Source organism: Crinia signifera, chromosome 4, assembly GCF_055691185.1.
Source record: "Crinia signifera chromosome 4, ASM5569118v1, whole genome shotgun sequence".
Lineage (NCBI taxonomy): Eukaryota > Metazoa > Chordata > Amphibia > Anura > Myobatrachidae > Crinia > Crinia signifera.
Window position 1 is genome coordinate 59,723,592 of NC_139220.1, and position 19,852 is coordinate 59,743,443.

Below are 19,852 nucleotides of genomic sequence, written 5' to 3' on the forward strand. Positions count from 1 at the left end.
AAAGCAGAAGTGCCAATTTTTGGTGTTACTGACTAACTGTCACTCATTCACCCACTTCGTAACACTCTCTCATTCATCCAGCCCGTTGTGTCTCCCTGCAATACTGAAAAGCACCAGGGTGACTCATTGAGCTGTATTGGAAAGCAGAAGTGCACTTTACCCTAACTCCCGCGTTACAACCAACCAGGCACTCTCATTCAACACCAAGTCCAACAGGTTACCTCTGTACCCCATCATAGGCCTGATATCAGTAGCACCCACAAGGGGCCGGTCCAGTAGCCAGAGAGGAGACTCCTGGTGAACAAACCGGGTGGTAACTTAGACAGGTAATTGAATAGCAGACGCTCAGGAACCGCCGGTTGTTGGAGTACTTATCACGGGTGACTATACCTATATCGTTTCCAGGTCTACTCATTGGACTGGGTTACCCTCCTTCTCCTAGTATGAGACACACTAGTTCTGTAACAATACAACTGACGAGCATGAGAGGCTGACTGAGCGTGTGTGGCTGAGCGAATCGCTGCTACTTTGCCGAGGCAACAAAATCCAAAATTGAAAATTCTATGCCCTTTGCTGAGGCAATTTGTTTAATAAAAAATACAAAATTTATTACAAAAATCAAAATTTTTTAAAAAACAAACTTCAAATTAAAAACTACAGATAAAAAAGATACGTGATCATTGTGAAGGGTCACGAAACAGATGATTACATATGAGGACCAGCTAGAAGCCTAGCGTGTCTTCAAATGCATGTTGATGTTCTGTCTAAATGTTGTATGTGATTTTTTTCTTTGATTGAAGGTTAATGATAATTTATCAAATAACAAAGAAATGAGGAATGCTCCTAATTTTTTAGAAAAGAAGCCAATAAAAGCTATGTTTTAATGAATTAATCATACCAAAATTTTTTTTAATAAAGAGTGCGCCCAAAAAGGCACATTTGTCTTTCCTGTATGTTTCTTGCATACAATCCCCCCCTTACACAGTTACAAATACTGAATGTGTTGGGCGCACCACCAATCCTTGACTACCAGCATACAATTGAGTAGTCCAAAATATTGGTCAAACTTATGGTTCTAGTAAAATACTAAATATGTGTTAAGTCTGTGCGGATCCATACCCCCCCTTTTTTGCGCCTTTCCAACACAGTAAACAGCAAGGAAAAAAGGAGGCACTCTGAGGACTTGTCTTTGTAGCAAAAACGTGTATTAAACACAGCACAAAAAATAGGCCAACGTTTTGGGGCTAACAACCGCCCCTTTGTCAAGGCAAACTAACAATTGTTTCCATTGTACATTAGTTTGCCTTGACAAAGGGGCGGTTGTTAGCTCAAAAAATAGGCCAACTTTTCGGGGCTGTGTTTAATACACATTTAAACTGCACCAGCACTTTTCTTAATAAGTTTGGAGCCTTGTGTGTGCTTCCTATTTTCCTGCGACCGTATAGAATGGACTCACCCCAGATTTGAGACACTGGAGTGCCGGGGAAGATATTGTGTGTGCGTGTATGTATGTATGTATGTATATACGTGTATATATATATATATATATATATATATATATATATATATATATATATATAAGTGACTTGAAAACAGGTCGAATAAAGAAGATGACTACTCCATCTCACGGGGTTACAGTTTATTATCTGTTTTGTTAGTCCGAGTGCCTTGGCTATATATATATATATACACTTAAGCAACACAATAAACCCCAATGTAACTCCACGTCAATCACACTTCTGTGAAATCACTGTCCACTTAGGATGCAAAACAGATTGACATTTAATTTTGCATGCTGTTGTGCAAATGGAACCGACAACAGGTGGAAATTATAGGCAGTTAGCAAGGCACACAGCCCACTTCTCATCTCCTATGCTTTCTGGCTGCTGTTTTGGTCACTTTTGAAAGCTGTCGGTGCTTTCATTCTAGTGACAGCATGAGATGGAGTCTACAACCCACACAAGTGGCTCAGGTATTGCAGCTCATCCAGGATGGCACATCAATGCGAGCTGTGGCAAGATGGTTTGCTGTGTCTGTCATCCTAGTGTCCAGAGCATGGAGGTGCTAACAGGAGACAGGCCAGTACATCAGGAGATGTGGAGGAGGCTGTAGGAGGGCAACAACCCAGCAGCAGGACCACTACCTCTGCTTTGTGCAAAGGGGAACAGGAGGAGCACTGCCAGAGCCCTGCATAATGACCTCCAGCAGGCCACAAATGTGCATATGTCTACTCAAATGGTCAGAAACAGACTCCATGGGGGAGGCCCAACACCGTGCAGGACGATTGGCATTTGCCAGAGAGCACCAAGTTTGTCAAATTCACCACTGGCGCCCTGTGCTCTTCACAGATGAAAGCAGGTTCACACTGAGCATATGACAGACGTGACAGACGTGACAGAGTCTGGAGATGCCAAGGAGAACGTTCTGCTGCCTGCAACATCCTCCAGCATGACCGGTTTGGCAGTGGGTCAGTAATTGTGTGGGGTGGCATTTCTACAGCCCTAAATGTGCTTGCCAGAGGTAGCCTTACTGCCATTAGATACAGAGATGAGATCCTCAGACCCCTTTTGAGACCATATGCTGGTGGGGTTGGCCCTGGGTTCCTCCTAATGCAAGATGATGCTAGACCTCATGTGGCTGGAGTGTGTCAGCAGTTCCTGCAAGATGAAGGCATTGATGGTATGGACTGGCCTGCCCGTTCTCCAGACCTTAATCCAATTAAGTACATCTGGGACATCATGTCCCGCTCCATCCACCAATGCCACATTGCACCACAGACTGTCCAGGAGTTGGCGGATGCTCTAGTCCAGGTCTGGGAGGAGATCCCTCAGGAGACCATCTGCCACCTCATCAGGAGAATGCCTAGGCATTGTAGGCAGGCACATGGAGGCCACACACACTATTGAGCCTCATTTTGACTTGTTTTAAGGACATATCAAAGTTGGATAAGCCTGTAGTGTGTTTTTCCACTTTAATTTTGAGTATGACTCCAAATCCACACCTTCATGGGTTAATACATTTGAATTCCATTGATAATTTTTGTGTCATTTGTGGTCATCACATTCAACTACTGTATGTAAAGAACAAAGTATTTAATACAAACTATTTTATTCATTCATATCTAGCATGTGTTATGTTAGTGTTCCCTTTATTTTATATATATGCCACTGTTATCTTTGGCTGGAGGGAGTGTGCATATATATCGTCTGATGCTCTCAGTGCTGGCGATACATGGTCGGCACTGCAGCCCAGTCTGCAGCCGCCACTGGAAGGTAAGTATATCTGGAGCTTCTATTTTCCCTCTTTTCTGTGCCAGGCACTTGCATATTCCAACCTCTTTGCCATTTTCCACCCTATAGTAAACCCTTTGCATTTTTCCAATGCCAGCCCCCTGCCTTTTCCAGGCATTTATAATTAGTTGAAAGTATTTACACAAATAGAGACCCACCCATGAGCAGACCACCCAACCGGAACACTGGTCAGGCCCCCTGCATTATTAGGTGTTGGCCACAACCCCTATTATTGTGCATAGTAGGCCCTTGATCATTTTCAGCTCCAGGCCCATTTTGACCTTAATCTGGCACTGTGAATGAGAGTGGCAGTGTGTACAGTATGTATGAATGAGGGTGGCAGTATGTGTAGTATGTATGAATGAGAGCCGCAGTGTATGGGTGTGTCTTTATACAGCATTGCTAGATCCACATGCACATGTGCCAATTACTATTGAGTGTATGTGTGCCCCTGAAAAATGTTGCTATGGGGCCCACAAAGTTCTAGTTACGCCCCTGTGAAGCTTTGATATATACTCCCAGTACCAGGTATATCGATCTACAGTAGGTCCATATCAAATTTATGTCCGCGTCGATAAGGAGAATATCGTTATTTTGACTGACGATGTTTTGTCCATTTTAACATTCTGAATGTTGACATAATGGCTACAACCCAAAGAAAAGTTGCTGTTAAACTACCACCTATCCCTACAGTACAATGTATATCTAATTGTATGGCAATTGTTTTAAACCTTTTAAACTTTAACTATAGACTTTTTCCATATTTAAAATAAACACCACCCTACACTACAATGCTTCTTATTTGTGCAGCTTTTACATTTGGAAAGTAAATGTGAAATAATTATATATTTTAGGTGCAGTATTACTAAATATGTTGCATTTGGCTGTTAAATTTATGCAGAGCAATGTATTCGATAAGCAGACTAATGGTAATTTCATTTGCAGAAAATAATAAAGTAAAGGGCTCAACTTAGCTATTAATTGCAAAATTGTTGAGCCAACTTAGGGCCTTATTCTGATCAGTGGGCCGGATCCGAATATGCAGCCAGGACCGTGCGTGCAAAACCCTGCCTTCCGTACGGATCGCCAACTCCGTCCGAACGCGGTAAGAAGCTGGCCGAACGGACCGCACGTGTATTTTTCATGGAATACGCCTCCTCCATCTCAGGGAACCTCCCCCATCATTCGATGGTCGCAGACCATCGAATGCAGGACCGAGTGGTCCACCAGCTCCCGCAACCTCAGACCACACGGACATTTTTCCGTGCAAAAGCAGGGATCTGGGCGGGCAGCTGACATCCGGCGATGTCATATGTCCGCCCCATACACGTGCGTCACGACTGCATTACCATACGTACGCCCAGCGTTTGCATGGGAACGCCCATGAAACGCGGGGCGTATGCATATGGTAATGAGCCCAAATAGCCCTTCACGCCCCTCTCCACCCCCTGTTCGGAGTGTTCACATTTCATGTGGGATTTGGCCGTACGCCCCGCTCGCACATGCGCAGAGATGCCTCTGCACATGCGCAGACACAAAACATCGGCGGCACGAACGCACGTGGATATTACCGCCCCAACCAGAATAAGGGCCTCAATGAGGAAATAATAACCAGAAATGTCCTTGCTATGAACATTGCAGTTGGAACTAAAAATACACTGGGCAAAATTTATTAAGCATACTAAATACGGATTGTCGCATTTGTATTTTTAATACGAATTTAATTGGTGGAGTATTTAATTTACCCTAGTAAATTATGCTCCGGAATACGAAATTGTATCATATTTTTAAGATTAGTATTCGTATAGCTTTGGGACGTCAGTGTGCATCATAGTTACCTACCCTCCGGCATTCTGCAGGAGACTCCCTGAGATAGCAGCAATCTCCCTCTCTCCCTGATTAGTCTAGCAATCTCCCTCATTCACCTAGCCCACATTACTCTGTTACATTTTTTTGGGGAAAAGGAATGAGAGACACACACATTTACATTGAATCATCAGCACCATTTCCAAGCACTTTAGCAAGTATAGTAGCGCTTACTAACTGCTTTGGGGCTCATCTACATTTCCATATCAGTCATTTTACAAGATTCCTCTTAGATGTAGCAGTACACACCCATGCTTCTAGGTGCCACGTTCACAATCTCTTTTCACAATCTCTTTTCACAATCTCTCCGTATATGGAACTAGACAAGCCCTTTGGGTGGTGCATGACACGCCCCCTCAATGGGGAGCTGTGCAAAATTCTATTACCAACTATAATCTCCCTGAAACTAGTTTTCAAAAGTAGGCAAGTATGGTGTGTATAGCTTGGGACGTCAGTCCTTTGGGACGTTAGGGACCTAGTTTCTGAAGGGTCTAGTTATAAAGGGTTAGCTTTATATTAATAGCAGCGTTATACCGACGTTCAACCAAAGGAAATCAGAAGGCAAGCAACACACAAACAATAATTCTGCACTGCATTATTACCACAAAACTCAGGAACATCATGTGGCCTCAACTCACCTTTGCCATGAGAACACCTGGACCAGGCCCACCACCCCTACGGCTAAGAACACCAGGTCTACCCCTCATGGTCTGATAATAGTTGCATTACCATATCAGGGTGGAGGATGAGGAGGGAAGGGGTTGACCCCAGCAGAATAACGGCCAAGGCCTCTAGCCTAAATGGAAGTAACAGACGCCTCTGGTGCGGCAGCCCCCCCTCCTGGCCTGCATCCAGAGGAGGACAGAGGTGAAGAGGGAATTGGATTATCCCTGCGATGCAGATGACAGGCGGTGAAACAGCGGTCGTGGCCCCCCTCCCATTTGCTCCTGGGTGCAACCTCGTGAGGAGCCCCCAGGGAGGTGAGGGCCCAAAACTCCAAAACAAACCCCTAACTCTTGCCCCCTGCTGCCCACCCAAGCCTACAGCCTTATGTCCAACCTGTGGAGGGCTGTAGGGAGATGGACTGTTGAGCCCTTCTGCTGCTGCCCACGAACAGCATGATCAAGATGGTGCCGCTAATGGTTGCCTAGGAACTGTGCACTCAGCCATATGTACTCCCATGTCTCCCCTGTCTCTACGTATTTTGTTAACTACCTGGCTGTTGCGGTGACCAGTGGTGCCACTGGTGGCTGCCTAGGTACTGTGCAGCTCGTCAGGTATATTGTCCCTGTGTGATTACTGTAATGTCTTTGCTTATAGGGTTACCTAACTGGCTGTTGTGGCGACCAGTGGCACCACTGTGCAGCTCTGTGGGTATATGTTCCTGTCCCCCCCCTGTACATGTCAATCACTCTCCCCAGGGTACACGTAGTGTATACCTTTATGTGTTCATGTATATCTGTATTGTCAATGTTGAACTGTTACCTACCTGGCTTTGTCACAGCAATCCAAATCAAATTCCTAGTATATACAGTACAAATATACCTGGCCAATAAAGCTGTTTTTGATTCTGATAACCAATGTTGTTGCTGTATGGAGTCATATTTGTATTTGGCGGTCGTATATACGCCTGCTAAATACAAATACGAGTTGACAGCCTGCACGGATCTGACTGATCTTCACTGGCTTCAGTGTAAAAAAAAATTAAAAAGATAAAATAAATAAATAATTTTTAAAAATGCATCCCCCCCCCCCACACATATATGCTGACTTATAGCTCCTAGTTGGCCAATAGCGCCATTTAGTTTGAAAATGCTTTTCTCTGATCATGATGGTACCAGGTGCTCATTTAATTTTTTTGCCAAGTACGTGGATTACGGAAAAGAAGAGGACATGATCCACGCCAAGGAGCTTTAAGTATCAGTATGTATGTGGTGTGTGAGTGTAATAAAGTTATACATTTCTGGTGTGTGTGTCTTTTTGGTACTTGTTTCCTAGCACGGCCACACCGATTTCCATCGGGGTGGTCGTGTTGGAAAAATCGCGTCGGTCGCATTGCATGCGAGTTGGTCGCATGCAATGCGACCGACCCGATTTTTTTTATTGAATCAAATGTGAATAGGGTCCCTGGGACCCGATTTTACATTGGATTCAATGTAAAATATTCCCTAGACCCCCAATTTTACAGCGTAAACCCCACCCCACGATTGACATGAACCCGAAGCGTGGCGAGCGCAGCGAGCCCGCGAGGGGTGGTGGTGCGCATCCTCCGACCTTTTCATCCCCCTACTATCCACGTCGGCATGGAGTTAAGAATATAAAGTGTGGCGAGCCCGAAGCGTGGCGAGCCCCGCGAGGGGACGCGTATAACTTCACAGGTATACGCGTCCCCTCGTGGGGCTCGCTGCGCTCGCCACGCTTCGGGCTCGGTGGCTCGCTGCGCTCACCACACTTTATATTCTCGCCACGCTTCGGATTCACGTCAATAGTGGGGTGACGACGGGGCCATATATAATGTGAAATGGGTCATATTGGCCCATTTCACATTTTTTACTATGTGAGATGGACTTTATCAAGTCCATCTCATCTTGTGCCATTATAATGGCACAAGACCGACGCGATGCTCCCGATTTTAATGTTAAAAATGTAAAAAAATATTTTAACATTGAAGCCTTTGGGGAAATCGCGGGCATCGCGTCTGTCGCGTCGGGCCAATGTTAATGGTCGCGACCGACGCAATGCCCCCGATTTTCCCTTTGCCGGCAAAATGGACCTGATTTCAAAGGAAATCGGGTCCATCGCGGGCATCGTGTACCTAAACTTAAAGGTACACGATGCCCGCGATTGTGGCCGTTCTAGGAAACAATAGTGTGTTTTGGGGTTACCCCTGCGCTGTCAGTCAGGACACATATAAGAATGTTGGGGTGGTCTAAGGTATATAACACACCAAGCACAATGAAAGAGGACACGCTGTAGTAAAAAGGTATACATTTTTATATAGACAAAAATAATGAATAAGTATTCAGGGGGGTACAAAAACAGAAACTGGAATTATAAAGACACATAAACATATAATAGTAAATATCGCTTGATACAATTAATTGTGTAAAAACAATGCAGGCTTGGTATGAATCATATAAAAACTTGGTGCTGGCGTCCCAGCGGGGATGATAATGGTACAGTCAGTGAAATATGGGTAAATTCCCTCCAGGGGAAGCCGGATTTTAGTACAGTTGGAAAATAAATGAAGCAGCAACTGGGTTAATAAGCCAAGATTGTAACCTGGGTTAGCGAGTAAGATGACACGCAGAAGTTCATGCAGGTAATGGCTCTTACGAGCCCGCTGGGTTTAAATGAGAACACTTAGCCCGCTGGGTTTAAATGAGGCTCTAGATTTTTCCTGTTTAGATTAGGATTGGTGATCCCTTGAGGGATTAAACTGAATGTGCATAAGTGGGTTCCACCACTATGCGTCATTCAGTTGTCCCCATTTTTTCACCCTCTCTTCCTCTTCTCCCCTGTCCCATCCTTCTGCTTTCTACTATATGTAGCCAAATTACTTTGGATTCTGATCCTCAATAACTATTTTGATGTAAAAAAATTTTTTTTTTTTTAAACTATTGTATACATCCATTTAAGTTTGTTGTGGGAACCAGATGGACAGCGAACTACCCTTTAACAGGGTTTGCAGTTTTCTCTCCATCTGTTTCTCACAGGGAACATTCTATGGAAGTCAAATTCTAGTATATTAAAATCTATACAAGCCCCAAGTTATGAGAATTCCAACTATCTAAACGTCCATATTATTATATTTTTGCCTTGGTTTGTGATTATGTTCATGGTGCTACACGATTTATACCTTATATATCTACATGTAATCATTCTCTAAATACTGCGGTTATGAATATTAGATATCTATACTTTTGTGTTAGGCTATAACCTTTATTAATAATCCTAGATTTCTACTTGTCCCCATCTAAATCATGTCATCAAAAAAATAAATATCCAGTTATGAATTATCTGTGACTCCTATAGATGAATTAAGGTTATACTCTCTATCCCCTCTATACACTCACTGCTGTTTCTAGCTCTCTGGCTTTTTGAAGCTTACCTCTTAGCTCTCTCTTAATACATATGAACCTGAGTGTCAATTGTTGGAATTGATACCTATTTACTAATTCGAACTAATTAGCTATTCTAGCTCAAAATCAAAGTATTGGATTTACCACTGGATATATATATAAAACAAGAGGATACGCTGTAATGTATGTATATGTCTTTTTTAACTTTTATTAACATTTATGTACAAACGAGAATTATCAATTGTATTATTGATTCTTAATGCAATTAACTCTGGCCTTTAAATATGTGTTACTGGCAATAGCTGATTACAGCTTGAAAAAGTCTCCAGTCCGTGGGAGACTAAACGCGTTGCTCACTTCCGCCAGTACCTTTGCAGATTTGGTAATCCACTTCCGCCCTTACCCTCCGAGATTGAAGCCGTATACACTTCCGTCTACCTTCAGCTACCTCCGGCTGTCCCCCGCCCTCTCCAACGGCGTGGACGCCGGGCTCACCTCCAAACGGGAAGCCGCTGCTCACTCGCCCTCCGTTGGCAGACAGCCAGCACAGAAGATCGTACAGGAGGTGCCGCTTCACCCTTCAACAGCCAGTGAGTGTTAACACACCTGCATTTGCAAATGAGCTACCCACTACCCGGGGCTCACTACTAACTGTGTCTATCTGCTAATTAACACCCTGGCTATAGCAAACATATCGTAAGAGCCATTACCTGCATGAACTTCTGCGTGTCAGCTTACTCGCTAACCCAGGTTACAATCTTGGCTTATTAACCCAGTTGCTGCTTCATTTCTTTTCCAACTGTACTAAAATCCGGCTTCCCCTGGAGGGAATTTACCCATATTTCACTGACTGTACCATTATCATCCCCGCTGGGACGCCAGCACCAAGTTTTTATATGATTCATACCAAGCCTGCATTGTTTTTACACAATTAATTGTATCAAGCGATATTTACTATTATATGTTTATGTGTCTTTATAATTCCAGTTTCTGTTTTTGTACCCCCCTGAATACTTATTCATTATTTTTGTCTATATAAAAATGTATACCTTTTTACTACAGCGTGTCCTCTTTCATTGTGCTTGGTGTGTTATATACCTTAGACCACCCCAACATTCTTATATGTGTCCTGACTGACAGCGCAGGGGTAACCCCAAAACACACTACTGTCTGAAGAAAATAACTTTATTTTTCTTCTATTAGAGGTCAGGCAGACATCTCACTCCTGCAGCAGCCAGCCAGGGCTTTAATCTATAAACTATTCATTTACGTTTACATTATTATTGAATACACCTTTTAATTTAGCGCCGGGGATTTCAGGAGATTGGGACTGTCCTTCTCTCCTGAAAAACAACCAAACTCGTTCTAGGAAACAAGTACCGTCTTTTTATTTGGCTATTGATTCTGCTGTGGAACTAAGAGTCAAATGACTGTTTCATGACAGCAGGCATGGGGAGGCCCTGAGACTAGGGGGCCCCAGGGATATGTACCCCCTGCACCCCCTTCATAAATCTCTGCATGCAATCATATCTAAGTGAGCCAGGAGGCAGGTCGGTGGGTCTGTAAACTTAAACCCTCCAATAAAGGGGGAAACATCGTGTTATGGGGCATAGACTCTTACAGTAAAGAACTCAAAAAACAACTTCAGGATGTAACATGCTACAAGGCTCTGACCTTTAATCCTACTCAGGACTACCTGGAATTGTATCAAAAGATACTGGCAGAAGCCAGATACAATGGAATTATCACAAAATCCCAATTTGAATTTTTGGAGGTAAAAACAGTAAGGATTCCCACACTATACCTACTGCCCAAAATTCACAAAAATGAGGACAACCCACCAGGCCGACCTATTGTGTCGGGGATAGGGGGCCTCACTGAGAAGGCGAGCCAATTCGTCGACTTCTTCCTGAGAGACTATGTTTTTACCCTGCCATCATATGTGAGGGACACGATGGATGTCCTGAACAAAATACAGGGCATCATCCTGAACCCTGACTCCTGGCTCATTACTTGCGACGTGGAAAGCCTGTATACCAGCATCATACACCAGAATGGTATACAGGCTGCGGAGTATTTTTTGAGTATGGAGAGGGACTTACCTCTTAATTCCTTCATTATCCAGCTTCTGCGTTTCGTTCTGACTCAGAACTATTTCATATGTGAGGACCGCTTCTATCTCCAGGTACGGGGGACTGCGATGGGGAGCACATGTGCCCCCACGTATGCTAACCTGTACCTGGGATGGTGGGAGCGGGAACACGTATTCACTGACCAAAATGACAGGTTCACAGTTCACATATTGATGTGGCTCATGTACATTGATGACCTGCTTATACTGTGGGAAGGGGATGTAGCCTTATTTATGACATTCTTGGAGGTTCTGAACACCAATAACCTTAACCTTAAACTTACCTGTCATGTGAGCCAGAAGGAGGTTGAATACCTGGACCTACGCATCAGCGTTAGCAGTGACGGATCACTAGTCACAGATCTCTTCCGAAAGAGTACAGCAACCAACTCGCTGCTCCATAATGAAAGCGCACACTTTCCCCCAGTCCAAAAGGGCCTACCTAAGGGCGAATACCTTAGGACAAGGCGCAACTGCTCGGAAGACACCACGTATGAAAAAAGAGCAGACGAACTAGACCTCAGACTTATAAGTAGAGGTTACAGTAAAAGATCCGTACACAGAGCCAGAGGAGAGGCACATAAATACAAGCGAGAACAACTTTTGGTTCCAAACAAACAGAAAGAGACAAACTGCAATGACAAAACTAGATTCATTGGTACATTCTGTCAGGAATGGCGTCAAGTGCAGGGGGCACTCAATAAACATCTCGGAATTCTCAAGAGTGATAGGGACCTTGATGAAATATTGGTTGACCGCATTGATATAAGCTGGAGGAGATGCCAGAATATCAGGGACCATCTAGTGCAGAGTCATTTTGAAAAACCTACCAAGGTCAAAATTCACAAAAAGGGCACATTCAAGTGTGGGACGTGCAAAGTTTGCATTTACATAGCACCCCGCAAAACGTATACGGACAGATATGGGAAATCACACAGTATTAACCAATATATCACCTGTGATACCCCAGGGGTTATCTATAATTTGGAATGCCCCTGTGGGAAACATTACATTGGCAAAACTAAAAGGCCATTCAAGACCCGCCTGTCTGAGCATCTAGCAAGTATCAAATTTGCCCAAAGAGATGAACAAAATGGCAAAACCCTGACACCAATAGCCAAGCATTTTCTTAAGTACCACCAAGGAAACACTAAGGGCCTCCAAGCATACGGGAGGCTACAGGTAGTACTGGGCACCCGGCGGGGCGACATCGATAATGAATTACTCAAGCAGGAAACCAGACTAATTTTCCTCATGCAAACTCTGGTCCCCTCATGCCTTAATGAGGAGAATGTGTACACGGTCTTCCTATGACCAACGCCAGATTCCACCTCATGAAAGAGTAGCAGTGAAGCTCTCCCTTCCTGCTTTCCAATCCTATATATGCGATCAATCGCACACACAAAAGAAGGTCATGACTACATGTACCAACTTGAGTGATCTATATTAAAACCAGCTCATTAAACAGTTATAGTGTCTTCTAATCCTGAACACGCGATTAATGACATACCTGACAAAGACAAATACCGCATATACCAGTCGGAGTGACCCTCATTAAACAACAGTACACAAAATAGAGACGGACCAACAACAAAAAATGAATAAGTACTAGACCAATACATTATGAGGAAAACAGGTGACATCACTTATGTCCCCCATGAGACACCGGAGTCCGCATTTGTCTGAGGTTCCCATTGCATGTGGGGATCTGAAATCAAGATGGACCACCCCACTCGGAGACCCCACACTAAGGGGAACAATAGAGACTTTATTAAAAACTACTAACGAATGGAAAATGTGCTGATTTATTGAAATTAACCTGGCAATGAACGTCCACACTATAGGACAATAATCCAAGTCTGTTTGAATCACTCCCATACCCTCACAAATTCCCCATTGAGGTGTACTATCACCTTTTTCTGTTTCACTCAGATTTTTTCTTGATTTTCTCTGAATCTATTAAAGACCCATTAAAGAGGATACAGGGACCACTTACCATGGTGCACGTTAGCGGACACCTCATACATATCACGGTTTTTCAAAACCCCCCACTCATGGCAAATACCATTATCCTGGTCCATGGGGTTGGTCCAGGAACAAGCCACGGACCCACCACTAGGAACCTTCTATGAACAACTGTTTCATTTTCTATCACGTTTTAGTCACCTTTTTGTTTATTGTGAACACGTTTGTTTTCATTCACGTTTTTTAGGGCATCACTATCCCAATACACCTGTCATTTCACGACACTATCCCCGGGGTCACCTTTGACGGATGACTGAGATATTACTCTTTACAGTTATCTAAAATTCTGAGTATATCTCCGTTCATGTCAGATAATATAAGTCCAAACTAGTGATAGATAACAGCGCTCTTCCCCACTAGCTCCATGAAATCTGATGAGCATAATTTGACACTAGCAATCCGCAACACTGACACATAATCAATATGACCAACGAGATGAGTCTACTAGGACCTCTCACTGCCTATCTGAATAAAGTAAAATTAAATACATTGTTTTCAGCACCTTGTTTTCAAGCGCTGGGATAAACAGTCCCCGCGATCTACACACTGTATACAATATAAACTCACAGGCTTTAGAACCCCTTTCTCAATATAATCACCATCAGGGAACACCTCCAACATATCACTATTCTGTTATTTATACAAGAAGACACTGACACAAGATGCCGACCGTTTTTTGAGGAAAGCTGAGGGTGACATCCGACATGTCGATTTAAGCACCCGCATTTCAGTATTTTGTCAAGCGGGGACAGAGGTATATACCAAACACAAACATGTCCAATAAGATGTACAGACACACACACAAACACGAGATTACCATGATGTGTGACCAGATAGTGACACGAGATGTCGACGTGTCGACAAACAGCGTAGCATATACCGTCTATATACCAACGGGCAGGCTAACATTAGAACATCTCCAACACAGCAAGAGTAGCTAACCAGCTACAAGCACACTGTAAAATCCAGCGATTTATCTATGTACACACTGCAGCTGATATACCTGTGTGGGAAAATGTTACTACACCAGATCTCTGACAACTGGTGTATGAAAGTTCTCTAGGTTAACACGCGACATGTCGACCAATAGAAATTATAGCATCTACAATTGAACAGAACAATAGTGACCTGTCACTAAGCTGAGACAAGACGTGCGTATCCAACACGAACTTGCCTCACGACATAGATATATTACAGGTATCAGAGAATTACCTGACAAGTACTGTGTATCTCACACTGACAGCGAGATTGACGCGTCACTGAGCCTTACCAATGACGAACAGGGGGAGGAACACACCCCCTTCCATCTCATGAATATTCAATAGAAAGGAGGAATAAAAGGAGCTTCCGGGAGCCCACCGGGTGGTCCTGAGGAAGCGTTCACTGCGAAGCGTACGCTGACCGTCTTAACACACTCAGTGTGTTCTAAAACCCCCTCTTCCCCTCCCCACTTATAATGTTGAAATTTTGAATTGTGTTGTTGCGCAAAACTTGTGAGCGGTCCACCCGGCGACCGACACGCTAGTCTGGTGCCAGACTTAGCGTTACCTGAGTGAGCTGAGTGAACGAGGCAAGTGCATGCCTGCACACCTCACATTGGGTTCACCAGCCCTCAGTGTCTTTGAGCGGTAGCGGCTACCTGGGCTGAGGGCAGCACTATCAGAGGATTGTCCTCAATAGGTGCGTGCCTCACCCTCATTCATTTACTTTCTCCCAACACGCGAGATATTATTTATGACAATAGATCTTACCGCTAAACCGCTGCATGCAGGAGAATACCCACTCCTTTATTGTTGCCTACAGTACCAAACATCAAAACACTTACAGATAGGGGCTGTGGTGACCAGGGGGTCACACTGAGTCAGGGGAACGTCCTCCCCTTTTTTATTTGTGTGATTGTTGTATGTCCTGGTTTTATTTCGCAGATATTTTATATGTAAATTTATTAAAAGTTATGTATTATGAGTTCAATTTATTCTTAGGTGCACCTACAAAAGGCATTCCTTCTGTCCTTCTTTTCTTGTAAAATTCCATGCCTGTGGTGGCACACCCTCATCACCTATATGAAATAATTGCAAATCACACTTGTTTCTAGGAGGGTCCTTTTGCAAGCATACCAATAACGTTACTGCCCTGTGCGACTGACCTATGTCTTTCTTTTAATTGGGTCTGTAAACTTAGCTCACAAGGGGCCAGATGCACTAAGCTTCAAAAGTGATAAAATGGAGAGTGATGAACGACCAATGAGCTCATGCCTGACCTATTTCAAACACTGTGTTAAAATGTTTGTGACATGGCAGGTAGAGAGTGATAAACAGCCAGCCAATCAGTTCCTATTTGATCACTTTTGGAGCTTAGTGAATCTGGCCCTAGATGCTGCTCAAAATGTCTTAAATGCTCCAAGTAGCAGTACAGCTTCCATGGTATTAAAATACAGCATTTCTTCACACAAAGTATGGGAGCCATGAGCTGGATGAGGGGCATCATGAAGCTCAGAGAAGGTACAGATAGTACTACTCCCAGGCTGTCCCGCCCATTGCAGTTGAGCCACCTCCATACCCCTGCTTACAGCCCTGATCCATGTTATGTAACACTGTAATGATGCCCTTCAGTTTATTGTACACGTCACAATGAGCAGGTCCAGTGGTATTTCTAGATATAATATAGGCCCAAAGGCAAGTGTTTGTAAGGGCCCCTACTGTATTTAGTGGTGACAGGAAGGTGGGACCCTATCAGCTCTGGGCTCCATGCACCCATGCTAGCTATGCCAATACATCAGACATACTGTGCATGTGTAACAATGGGAATGCCCTTAATTTTAGCAGATATCCTTAGTGCATATTATAGATATACCACTGTATCTACTGTATTTATTTTTACTGGGTGAATATTTACTCAGTACTGTACATCTAGGCATTGCTTCTTTTGGACTTTTTACTGGTCGCAGCCCAAAACTAAAAAGTATGGAGATGCTCTGTATAGCCAGTGGCATCCCTACCTTTGGAGATACCTGATGTGGCTTGACATCAGAATAAGCTTTATTGGCCAGGTATACTTGCGTATACTAGGAATGAAGTTTGGATTGTTGTGCAACAGAAAGGTGGGATCAAGTAAAAACAGTGACAGTACAGATATATATCACACGTACAGATATGCACTAGTTGCATCCTGATGAGGGACATGGAGAACATACTGTATATTTACTGAGCTGTACAGCACATGTGCAGCCAGTCAGTGGCACCACTGGGTGAATGCAGCAGCCAGATAGGTACACAGTAAAAACAGTACAGGTATAGAACACGAAAGGGTACATATTTTGGATAGCAGCACAGATCCTAGGCAGCCATCAATGGCACCATCTTGATCAATTGCTACTCTCAGCACGGGGCAGTAGTAAATGGGCTTATCAGGCCATCTGCCTTTCAGCACAACACATGGGTCAGCCAGCATGGATGGATCCTGAGGCTGTCCCTCTGTGGGGCCAGGGTGGGCCAAAGTGTCAGGGGCCCTTCCTGGGGGCACGCGGGGGAAAGAGTCAGTCAGTGTTCGTTTCATCTGGAGCTGGGATTGGGCTCTCTTAGTTCCCCGGAGGTCTCGGCTGGGGGCCTGCAGGCCAGGAATCTCCTCTGCTGTCTCTGCAGGGGATCCTTCCTAAGGGGGGCATCAGCATCTGCTGCAAAAATGGACATGGCCTCACAGGCATACAGTAGGTGTGGCCTTGCAGCCATGGCCCCCATTTTCCTCAATCCAGTGGACCTAGAGATTTGGGCTGCCCCCAGGGATCATGGTGTCTGCAGTACCTACTTCTACACTGTGACAGGTTCCAGGCTCTGCACATAATGCAACAACACTGAACTCGGTTACTGTCAGTGACCAGGAGTTAGCACTTTGGTGTCACCCCTCTGTGGGTGATACCCGGGTGCAGCGCGCATCCCCCTTGTGACGCCACTGTTTATAGCTACATTGCTGTACTGGTGATAAATTTACCACCCATATGTACAAGAAGTGGGATCTGACATCTCATACAGCATTTACTGTGCTATCCTCCCTGGACTGGCCATTTATTTTTGGTAATCCAAACCATATTTAACCAACTAGCTTCAGGTACAAGGTGTGTAACAAGTTGTGGTCCTGAAGTCAAACCTCTCATAAAATAAGTAGAGATTCATCAGAATGAAAAGAAAAGACTGTGAGGATGTATAGCATATCTACACAGCGTCTCTCTCCACACAATGATTGAACCGTGATCCTGAGGAGCGGACTGCATGCATCAGTGGTATGATTGGTACCACCCCCAAGTTGTCCCACCCAGTGCAGCCACACCCCCAACACACACCTCCTTGTGGCCCTGGTTCATATTATGTAACATTATAATTCCCCCCTCCCCCCAGTTGATTTTATACCACATCGCAATGAGCATGTTCAGGGGGTCAAACCAGGGTTTGTACCACCCTATGGTGAAAGATGTATAACATATGTCATTTTGACAGGGATGTTGGGGATCTCTCATATGTGTACTCCACAGCAGCTACACATTCTTTACCTATGGTAGCTATGCCCTTGCTATCAGGTGTAATGTAATTTACTTGTGTAACAAAGGTCCTTCCCTTAACTATAACAACCATGCCCAGTACCTATTATAGATATGCCACAGTATCTTTATTATATTTCTTCTTACTTGGTACTGTTCATCTATGGAAATGTATTGTTTCTTTTGGACTTTACATAGCCCAACTCTAATGGACATAGATGCTTTCTATAGTCACATTGCTCTCCTGGTGATAAGGTTTGCAAGCTAATTAATGGATTAAGGGTTCATGTGTAACAGAAGTGGGGTCTACAGTATTTATGTTTTATATAGCAATCTCTGCACTATTCTCAATGGACTAGCCTTTTATTTTTTGGGTAATCCAAACCAACATAACCAACAAGCTTTAGGTACAAGGACGTGTCATGGTCCTGAAGTTGAAACTCTCAGAAAATGAGTAAGGATTAATTAGAAAATGTAAAATAAAGACTGTGAGAATCTGACAGTGAAGAAAACATATTGATGAGTTTCAAAAAATGTTTTGGCATATTGGTAACATCTGGTAGAGGAGAAAATGATGTAGTGGATCTATAAAACTTTTAATACGATAGCTGAAACAACATACATAGCTCATAAGGATCCTTTCACTTGGCTTGATCTGTCTTTGTATCTCACATTCTCGTGGCTGAATTATTGTGATTCCATCATCAGAAAAGACATAAAACATGTTCCCCACGCTCAAACCTAAAGGCAAATCAAAAGAAAACAAATATAAATAGATAATTCAGCTTCATTTGCTATACTTAAAATGTCAATAAGACAACAGGAAAACACAACATTATTTATTTCAACATATGCAAGCTGCATATAGCTACCAATCAGCATAAAGCTGGGTATACATTAGATGAGGTGTACCAAGCCTGACATGGCTGCCAATGTAACATGACATGCAGCAAGTGCTTCCAAGACTTGACAATGTGGGGTAGCCATGTGACATGCTGCAGGATATCTTTAACGAAGTTCCCCTTCAGCCCTGCGACTGAACAGTGACTGTTTGCTAAGTCCATCTTCTCCATTTTATCCCTTGAATGATTGACAGATCTTCCCCTCATATGTGGTTAAAAATTTTAGGACTAGATGTACTGTCTTGAAAAGTGATAAAATGGAGAGTGAAAAATTAGCCGATTGGCTGTTGGTTTATCAAACACAGCCTGTGACATAGCAGGTAGGAGCTGATTGGCTGTTGGTTTATCACTCTCCCTTTTATCACTTTTCAAGCTTAGTACATCTGGCCCCCAGTAGTGTAAAACTAAGCTTGAATACTTTCTGGGCAGCCAGCTCAGTAAGGCAGGGGGAGGGGGCCACCACTGATTTAGTTAAGGGGTGGGATGGGGGTGGAGCCACAGGAGGGATGGCTTGTTTGGGGGCATGGCCAGAGTGATTGCATCATTTTAGCCCTGCCTCCGTCGTGCAATGACGGTATTTCAGGCATTGCACTACAGTGGGCAGGGCAGAAATTACGCAATTCACGTAATTTGACCCACGGACCACCCACTGAGGGACTGCTCGAGGGAGATGGACGGCTTTCTGGGGGTGGGAGGGGGACCTGATTTCTGGTTATCTTACAGGTTGATCACTAACTTAAGTTACAAAAGTTAGTACAATAATTATAAATATTCAACACCTACACATAGTGAAAATAAAGTGAAAGGAATATTTCCAAAGAAATACTGTATTTTAAACCGGTCTCTGTATGTTAGACATAGTTGTCTGCCAATTTATTCTGATTATTTTCTTTAACATAAACATTACAATTAGTGAGCTACAGGAAATCTGGTCATTAGATGATTAGATTAGGCATGTAAGCATTGCAGTCCCACAACATATGGGTGTCTTAAGATTGTCTTTGGGGCTGATTCAGAAGTGGATG

At 43.7% G+C, this 19,852-nt stretch overlaps 1 protein-coding gene across 2 annotated transcripts in view; it reads right to left on the reverse strand.

Annotated features, from left to right (window-relative positions):
* The window catches only part of LOC146074076 (follistatin-related protein 4-like), a 1,002,356-nt gene that overhangs the window by 69,410 nt on the left and 913,094 nt on the right, over positions 1-19,852 (reverse strand). For both annotated transcript variants that reach the window (XM_083181806.1, XM_083181805.1), the window contains exon 12: positions 18,548-18,666. In XM_083181806.1, coding sequence (XP_083037932.1) covers positions 18,548-18,666 — 119 coding nt within the window. The remainder of the gene's footprint in view (positions 1-18,547; positions 18,667-19,852) is intronic.